We start from the raw sequence: 9,621 nt of genomic DNA, 5'->3' as shown, positions 1-9,621 counted from the left end.
GACCCCGTTTTATAAGCGGAGCCCGATGACATCACGGGGGAGCAGCAGCCTATCAGAGGGCCAGGAATGGATTTTACAGTATATCACATGTCCGCATGTGTACTTGCAGCTCAACTGTCAAAACAAGTTTTTTGTTCCTTCTGGGCTGTTTTGCAGCCGTTCAAAATGAAAGTCACAATGTTTCATGTAATAAAAAATAAGTTAATTGAACAAAAAAAAAAAAAAAAGAAAAATAATGACAGATGTAGGTTGTTCCAAGAGTAGTAAATGGCCAATGTTCACACTTGAATGTATGATAAGGTGCCTAAAGAGGAACTGCTGTACTGTACTGTACGAGAAAATCAGGAGTGGGGAGGAACTGCTGTACTGTACGAGAAAATCAGGAGTGGCAGAGGAGTATGTGAGGGTGGTGCAGGACATATTTAAGACCTAGATTTTGGATTTAATCCCTAGACCTTGATCCCTGATCGAATCTTGATCAAGGATGGAACTCTGTAAATGATTGGATTAGCATGGCTAACCTCTAGCTTTCTATATTTCAACTAAGCTAAGCTAACACTTCCTGGATTATCAGGCACTTCTGTTAAACAGCACCAGAAAATTTATTTATTTCCCAAATTTTTATGAACCAGTAAACAGTGACGTAACAGCGCCAGTGCAACATTTTCCAGCACACTTCGTTGTAATAAAAAACATCTCAGGCTTGAACAGGATGAAGAAAGAGACGCTGCACTTTCCTCCTCCAGGATGAACACTGTCTTCTGTCTTTCACGTCCTGGATCTGTCTGTGCCATTCAGCATGGTGAAAAACAGACCACAGGGAGTTCCACAGGGATCAGTTCTTGGCCTACTGCTGACACCCGTACGTTCTTGTCCTTTGGTGCCTTTTTTTTCCGCTCCCTCATTAAACCTGAAACTCTGGCCTCACCGCTGCACTGCACCGACGACGCTGGACTGTTGCCAAAGACGTGTCTGTGAGGATCCCAGGGTGGTTTGTCTTGGACACGACTCGTGTGGAGGATTAAATAGTAGCTGGATTCTTACTGAAAATCAATTCCCTCAGGGGTTTTTATCAACACAAATACATGCAAAATATATAGTTTATATTAGCATAAAGACTGATCTAGCAGCCAGAATAGCAGACCAGTAGCACTGCATCGACCATCAAAGTATTGATTTTCAAAATAAAACATCTTGGTCTAGAACGTACATTATTTTGAAAAGAAAAAAAATCCAAATTATCCTTAAACAAAGAAAGTAAACAGAACTTTGAATGTTCCTTCACATTCAGGGTGTTTCCTCCACACGTCTCTGATCACAATGTTCTGCCTCCTCTGTAGGACCTGAACGTACACAGGCCGTGTCACACGCCACACGTACCACATGTGGTGCAGTCAGAAACACGGCCTGTGAACGCACCACAAACACAGCATTCAGTCCTGGTGCACAGTCAGCTGCGTCATCTGTGAAATGTTTTTTTTTTTTTTTTGTAATTGATTGTTGAAAGATATGCTAGGCTTGTTTTTCTCTGTGGCTTCTTGTTGTGAGAAAGAAAAGACCCATTTAACTCATTACTAACAGTTCAAGTTCTGAGTACATTGTACTTAAAGTATAAACAAAATATCACACAACAATCATAAAATGTTTAAATTCTACATCGTATTGGTAAATTAAATTAAATTACACTAAGTACTTTTTTAAAAGTAAACTTGATGTTTAATATACTGTACTTTGTTACTTCTGTATCTAACAGGATGGGTGTGTTTGATGTTGATTATGTAAATAAATCATATCTTCCCAAATGCAGGCAGACAAAAAACGGACATCGCTGCCTCCTAGTGATTCTACTTCATATTCCGTAGTAAACCCAGAGATAACCTTTGCACTGCAAAAACAGTAGTCGCGGGTCACATGACCATACAAGCGCTCCACCCTGGTGGTTTCAAATGTAGGTTTCATACGTACTGATCTGTTTCTATATAAAGTCTGTGTCCAGACCTGCGTTTGTTCTTTGACAATGTCTTACCTTCATCACCTAAAAGACAAAATCATTGACAGAGATAAGAATTGTTGACTTTGACTGAGATAAAGCCATGGGCAGTAATGTGTCATGTAAAAGTTATAAATGAGACGTCTCTTAATCTGCCAGTATAGTACATGTCAAAAAAAAGAGGAAGTGAGCCTTCACCACATCTACATCCTCATCAGTAAACACTGTTCATGTTAATCATGAGAACTATTCAAGCGTGAACTCTAACATCGCTGTTACTTAACATCCACAAACAAACACATCTATATGTAACCTCTGGTCAGAGGAGCCAAAGTCCGGACCGTTGGTCGTTCATGTCCACAGTGAACCTTCAGTTCATAAAAAAAACAACCAAAAACTTCAACATAAAAACCAAATAAACGACCAGGTCATGTGACTCAAAACATATAAAAAAAATAGCAATAGCTAATAGGTTTGGTTATATTGCTTAGTTAAATCATTTTTTACTTTTTTGTCAATTAATTACATGAAAAACAAATTTGCCTTGATTTTCCCAAATAAAAGCAAATAAAATTACTTCAGCAAAAATAACTAAGAATTAGTAAAACCTCAGCTAACTGGATAGGTAAGTGTATCAGTAAAAAAATAAAATAATAAAAAATAAATACAACATTTAAAAGAGAACATAAGAAAGCAGGAAGTTAGCATTTGTATGCTAAACATTTGACTCAAATACAGAAAGTTTAAATAAGACTAGTGGAAAAACAGCAATTTAATAATTGTAATAGGATTGCTAGAAATGTGTCCTTGAAATAACAAACAATGCTGCAACTAAAAAATTAGCTTAAAAATACATAAATAAAACTAAAATGTTACCCTTCAGTTAGCTTCCTTACTAGCCTAGCCTAGCACTGAAAAAGCTAATATTGCGGTTAAAAATAGAACAAAACAAAAATGTGTCAATAAAAAAAAAAAAATATATATATATATATATAAATGTGTGTTATATAAGTACATAATAAAAGTTATCCAAAATGGTGCCTTGGTCATTTTATGTGTCATATAAGTACATAATAAAAGTTCGCCAAAATGGTGCCTTGGTCATTTTATGTGGTACTTCTATTTAAGGTATTAAACCAAAAAGTTAAACCACTAACGTAGCTACAGTACAGTAGAGTGGTACAGTAACAGTTTAAGGCAGAGGATGAGGAAGGAAAGAGGAAGAGAAAACACATGGAAAGGAAGAGGCGTGGGGGGAAAAGCTGGGGGTTGGGGGGCCATGGAGGCTTCAACGGACAGGAGGAAATGGTCGAAGTGAGTTTCACAGAAAAACACATAAATGTGTAAACAGAGTCACAGCCGAGAGGGGCCGGATGACACCAAAGCCTGGATGCTTTGGTGTTTTCACACAGGTCACAGTGGTTTTCCTCAGCTGCTGCGTCGGTGCAGATGCAGGCTGCAGCGCGGCTGCAGAGTGACACTTCCCGACCACAGCTGTGGTGACGGCCGATTAGATACTAAAGGACTGAAGAAGTTCGAGTTTTAACTTCCATCTGCCTCGTTCTCAACAGCATCAAACACACCGTGTACTCACACTCACACTCTGCAGGTTGACATTTAACATTGTTTGCATGCGGTGCAAATTTCCATGAGGAAAAACAACATCAGCAGGGGGTTTTTTCATAGATGGTCTTCACAATAACACCGTGTGTCGGACATATCCTGTCCATGATGTTCATCACGCACCTCTGAGACTCTGTAAAGTTTCCTGCTTCATGCCAGGCTCTGTTCAAAACCCTCATCCTGGACCAACGTGCTGACCCCGGTCTGCAGAGTTCATCGGGGTCAAATTCAATACATGACGCATCAGTTAACTCCTGGACTCGAACAGCTGACCGGCTTTACTACAAGTCACGTTATTGTTAAATGTTTGGCTGTCTTTGATTTTAAAGACATTTCTACTGGTAAAAGTTGGCCATTTCTCTGCTAACATTTTTAGCTCCGGTACAACTCTAGTTATCTCTACACTACTGCAGGTATTTCTCATGTATTCACTGCTTCAAGTCCTATTATAGAATACCATCATAGCCCCCCCACACCCTCCCACCCGAAATGTGACAGTAAAATCAAACATAGCAGGTTGACGTCTTCATACACTTTAATGAGCAGGACTAAAGAGGAAGAATAAACACGATCAGCCAATCCACACCTTCCCCACTGTATCTGTCATCATTAACGCTGTCACTTCCTTTTCCTGTCTCGCTATCGCACATGGTTCTCATCTCTCTCATCACTCGCTCCTCCCTTCCTGTTCAGTCCTGTGAAACTTCTTCTTCATCTTCTTCAGACTCTGTTATTCACAACCGCTCCTAACGACAGCACCTACTGCAGTAGAATACAATATTATTACCTCGTTGGACCTCGGTCATGTCAACGTGTCTAATTCATTCTAATCTCCTCTTGTGTTTGGTTTGTGTAATCTCATTTTACGTCGTCTAATCTCACATGTAATTCCATGCAAATTCCACACATTTTTCTTGATCTCTTTTCCGGCATCGAGACACACACGTTTACAGTGGTTTAGATTTACAGGACGGTTCTGCTGTTTGACCGCAGCCCGAAGCCTCAGAGAATTCTTTGTCCAAACACAGCTGTTCCGTCTTTGGATAAGGACCAAAGCTGTGAAAATCTGCAGGTTTTGAGAGATGTGAGGAAGGGGGAAATGGCAGACATTAAAAAAAAAAAAAAAGATGTCAAAGCAACTGGAAGATGTCCAGATTATAGCAACAAAGTTGACAGAAGCAGACATTCTGAGTTGTTAAAAAACAGAACTCTCACTGTTTTTTAATTGAAAACAATTGACTCTGTAATTGTATTAAAATAACTGAGAAGAGTCTAGAATGTTACGTAACAGACAGACACTTCAGTCCAGTATTGTATTGCATTGTTCGACAGATAAAGAAAATCACCGTGTATTGTCTGTGGCTTGAATTATTTTCTATGATTTATCTGAATCTCTCTGATCGGCAGCAGCTATAAATCCAAGGGTTTTTTGGGTGGACGTCGTGCCCTTTGAACTCGGAATTCTGAACAGTCAGCAATACATGATGACCCTTTAATCTTAGAGCGGTGACCGTGCCTTCACCTTTATCGTTTCCTGACGGACGCACCCACACCCGCAGCACACAAACAGGGACATCTGATAGTGGGACTGAATACTTGAAATAGTCCTACTAAAAGTCCTATAAGTCCTGTGGTCAAACCTAAGGCTTCAGGTCTGGACTTTGTGTGTGGAACCTGCAGGTCATTACAGAGGAATTTACAGGAAATCCAGGAATGAAGTTCAAGATTTGTGTTTGAATATTTATTAAACTTTAACTAATGTAGTTGAAAAGACATTTGAGTATATGAATGCTCTGGGAATCAAACCCAAGACTCTCTGCTTCCGAGGCAGGCGTGCGATTACGACCAGAATAACTGATGATGGTCTATTCTTTTCTGGGTAAATGTCTAAAAAAAAAAGAACCCTCCATAACAATGCAGTGTGTGGATGCCAGAATATGTTCCTTCGAAGGAACTCAACATTGTACCACCCAGAATATTTAAGTAGAGTTTACCGTGACAATGGATGATTAGTCTCACCTGAACTGCTCCACTGAGGGAAAGTGATTGTGTTTTGGATGACCAGGTGACAACCTGTTGTTCTGACCTCTGCCCACTTCGGCTTGCAAAGTATATAAGCTAAATCACAGCTTCTGTGTCCCAGGTGCCAGGGTCACCGTTCACATGAAGAGGTTTGTCTTCTTCTTCTCTAGTTAAACGTTGACTTCCTGCTGCAGAAACGTCAGCGGGCGGCTCCAGGAAGAGTCCCTGGTGGTGTTGCCAGGTCAGGGCCTGGCATATTGTTTTAGATTATTGGGAAGTGAGTCAGATCAGACTGAACGGTAACTATATAAACATGTGTAAGACTTGTAGGATGTTTGGACCTATGGTATGTAGAACCTATGTAGAACCTGCCCAACGTCAAACAAGGCCACAACAACAATAAGGACACCTACTGAAGGATAGAGTGGAAAAACAAGAGTTACAATCACTTGATAACTGCAGTAAGACTTAACAATATATATAGCAAAATTGCAATTATCTACAAGTTTTTATTTTGTAAAATAATTACATTGTTCAATAATATTTAAGGTTCAGTCAGTTATTAAATTAAAACAGGGCAGAAATATGACTTATTATATTCGTTAGAAAGAGTAATAATAAAAAAAAACATGCGAAAATGATTCAAAAGCACATAACGGAACTAAAAAAGTACAACTTCTGCTTGTGTGTACTTCCAGCCTTTGGAGACGCCTGGTTTCCGTAATCCAGGCATTTGCTGCCCCCTATTGGGATTTACCTAGAGCTACAGCTCAGACCTGTACTCGTTAACTTCGCGTCACTTCCTTTACAGTGTTTTAATTTGATTTACGGCTAATTCTAGAACTCTTAAAATAATTCCGTTTAGTTCAAATTAAGTTTAAGAACATCCTTAAAGGTTATCAGCGGTGGTATCACCGGGTAATGTGGGTCGTTCATTCGTCAAATAGTCAGGGATCGATCGCTGACTTTTCCTCGTAGCATGCTAATGTGTCCTTTGACAAACTACTGCGGCTAGCAGTGCTTTTTTTTTTTAATTTGGATGTATTCTAATTTTGGCTATGTTTAATTTACGTCGTGTTTTAATAGTTTTTAAAGTTAAAATGGCGGCATGGCAAATATATGGTGTGTACATTCTAACCTAACATTTTTAACTGCTAAACGCTAAATAAATGTATTCGCTATTGCTATTATATTAAGCTAAGCTAAAAGCTAAAAGAAGGTTATTAATATTATAATAATACATTTTCACCGAATATTCATTTATTTTTTGTAACATTCGTCATTTTTGTCAGCCAACGTTCAGCGTAAATTACTTAAGACAATAAATTGAACTTTTTTATGTATTTATTTATTTTTACTTTTTCGACGTTATTTTTTTAAACATACTGTACGTTGATTTTATAAAGTTAGTGCAGTTACTGGACAAACTACGCCTAATTTTTTTTTTTTTTTTTACTCTTTATAGGACAATTCATCGGTATTATATACGACATACAAATGCAGTTTCCATTTGTTGCCGCTGTTCGGCGCTGTCGCCCCATATCCCGGTCTGAGGACCCACGCTCCTGTCAGATCCTCTTTCAAACTCACTATCCAGCATTTTTCACTCCAGACTCTGGGAACGCACGGCGTGGGAGCGTCCACGGGAGCGCACGAGAGATTCGGAGAAAGGCTGGTCTCCTCTGCAGCGATGCAGGAGCCACAGGGCTGCAGGGGTGGGAGCAGGCAGGAGAAGGAGGTTTAAGGGGAAAGAGGAGCACGGTGAGGAGGTGATGCTGTAGCAGTTTCGGGCTGAGGATTTATCGAGTGGCAGCGTTTTACGCAGGGTGGAGAGGAGCAGCGTCAGAGGTGCTGCCTGCTCTCCCTGTCTGTAATCGGCTTGGGTGAGGAGAACCACAGGGAGAACCCTGCCCAGACTGAGACGGAGGAGAAGAGGAGGAGGAGCAGAGGACACAGTTTGGTGTTCAAGGAGTTCAGCTGCTTCAGCATACTGCTGCTGGAGACAAGAAAAATAAGAAGAAGAAGAAGCAGCTTCAGCCAAGTCTTTGCATCATGAGTGGACCAACAACTAACGGTGAGTGTGATGCAGGTTTTTTCTCTCTAACTTTTCAGGTTTGAGGTCGAATCAGAAACTCGACCGATGTCTGAAGCTTCTGTATGTGGCTTTGTTGGAGGACAGATTTCGAATCATGAATTCTCAGAGATCTTGTTAAGTGAAAGTAAGATTGAGGCATTAGATTGATATCATGGCCTTTGTCCAATTTCCTAACCGTAGACCACAGTTTACAGGAGATTTGACTGTTTAAAAAGTCTAGATATTTGCAGCGTGAATCCACAGACGATCTGAATTTTTGGAAGTAAATCAACGTAAATAAAGTGAGTGTCAATGTCAGCCTGTGTCACACAGCAGAGAGAGTTGATTCACTGTGTTGTAGAGTCATGAGGTCCTTTAACAGGAGGTTCATTTAGTAAATTCTGATCCTATTTAGAGGAAAATACACGTTTAAATGTAATGATGCGTGTGATTTGATTCACGTACCGTCATCGTCTTCAGTACATGCACAGTCCTCAGGTCTGCTTTGTTGTATTTTTTCCTCTAAATGAGATCATGAGTAACAATATTTTCCATTGAAGAAAATCTTGACCTGATTATTTCAGTACAGTTTATTGATCATATTTATATGAATAAATCCCAAATTTTCATTATTGAACTGCACAATGCTCTGCAAATGTCATTGTGATGTTGTGTTAATGTGGGGATGTAGCTCAGTGGTAGAGCGCGTGCTTCGCATGTATGAGGTCCCGGGTTCAATCCCCGGCATCTCCATCTTTGTTTGACATGTAATTTAACTGTCAATTTTTATCATCAGGACAATCGCTAAATTTTTTGACGTGTAACAATACACTGTCAATTTTTATCATCAGGACAATCAATGTCTGTATTAAAGGTCCTGTACCTGAAATATTGTGACATCTAATGGTAAGACAGAGAATTGAAGTAAAAAGACTTTTCTGTCCAGTATTGGCAGCAGCTGCAGCTTCTGTTTTCTCAAAGACGACTCTTTGTTCATTTTAGCTGCTGTGGAACAGAAATGCCGTGCGTATTTAGGAATGTGTGGGTGTCCATATGAGTGTGTACTTGTTCCTGATCAATAATGTATTGTCCTGGGAGGGTTTAACCTGAAGTAGACATAAACAGGCCTCCACTGAGGTTATTGATCACTGGCTCACTTATTGACAGTGTATTTCATCTTGTCGTTAGCAGACTGCCTGTCAGCGGAGGTTAGAAACACAGCACCACCTTCAGTTCTGGAATTACGGAGCTTAACAGTGTCCGTTGGTTTTATATATTTTTGTCATAGAAAGCGTCCGTTGGTTTTATATATTTTTGTCATGAAGATCAGAATTCCAGCTCCGATGCCATGAAGTGATTATGGATTAGTTTCCGTCGTTGCTGAAGTAACCGGGGGGATTTCCTCCCGCAGAGGAAACTCCTACCAACACAGACACTGATTGATTCCATACCATTGATTTGATCAAAAATCTGTCTTTGATTCTTTAACATTTTACCCCAAGAAATTAATAGTTTTGCAGAGCTGAGATATCATAGACGGAAAAAGAAATTAGGAAATGAAAGCTGCTGGTCTTTGATAGCTAGAAGTGTCACCGTGCAGGGAATTTCTTAAAACGTCTCTCTGTCTAAATTTAGAAAGGTTTAAAAAATTAAATCCTTTAAAATCTCTTTCCCCTTCAAATTAAACACCATTCCCACACAGTCTTACAATGGTGTCAGTTGTGGCAGAGGGGCCCGGCTGAGTGACTGTAACTCCAAAATCTCTGTCATTGAAAAGAGTGGATTATCATTTGGCTGACACCACAGGGAGGAGCTTATTGGTTTTTATTCAAGCTGTTTATGCACCAGGTCAAAGGTCAGAATAAATATGTGATGCTGTCAAACTGGGAATGATAAATGGCCTCTGTGAGGC

At 39.8% G+C, this 9,621-nt stretch overlaps 1 protein-coding gene and 1 non-coding gene across 2 annotated transcripts in view; both read left to right on the top strand.

The window, feature by feature from the left end:
• The first annotated feature begins 6,968 nt into the window (after nucleotides 1-6,968).
• Nucleotides 6,969-9,621, top strand: part of LOC103395527 (actin-binding LIM protein 3-like) — a 31,183-nt gene continuing 28,530 nt past the window's right edge. The window contains exon 1 of the mRNA XM_025065907.1: nucleotides 6,969-7,709. Coding sequence (XP_024921675.1) covers nucleotides 7,688-7,709 — 22 coding nt within the window. The 5' untranslated portion in view covers nucleotides 6,969-7,687. The remainder of the gene's footprint in view (nucleotides 7,710-9,621) is intronic.
• On the top strand, nucleotides 8,391-8,462 carry trnaa-cgc (transfer RNA alanine (anticodon CGC)). The gene has a single exon. It is a non-coding gene; the product is annotated as a tRNA-Ala (tRNA).

The sequence above is a fragment of the Cynoglossus semilaevis genome, chromosome 19 (genome assembly GCF_000523025.1).
Source record: "Cynoglossus semilaevis isolate Cse_v1.0 chromosome 19, Cse_v1.0, whole genome shotgun sequence".
NCBI lineage: Eukaryota > Metazoa > Chordata > Actinopteri > Pleuronectiformes > Cynoglossidae > Cynoglossus > Cynoglossus semilaevis.
Note: the sequence above shows the minus strand (reverse complement) of the source record. Positions and strands in the feature narration are given on the sequence as shown.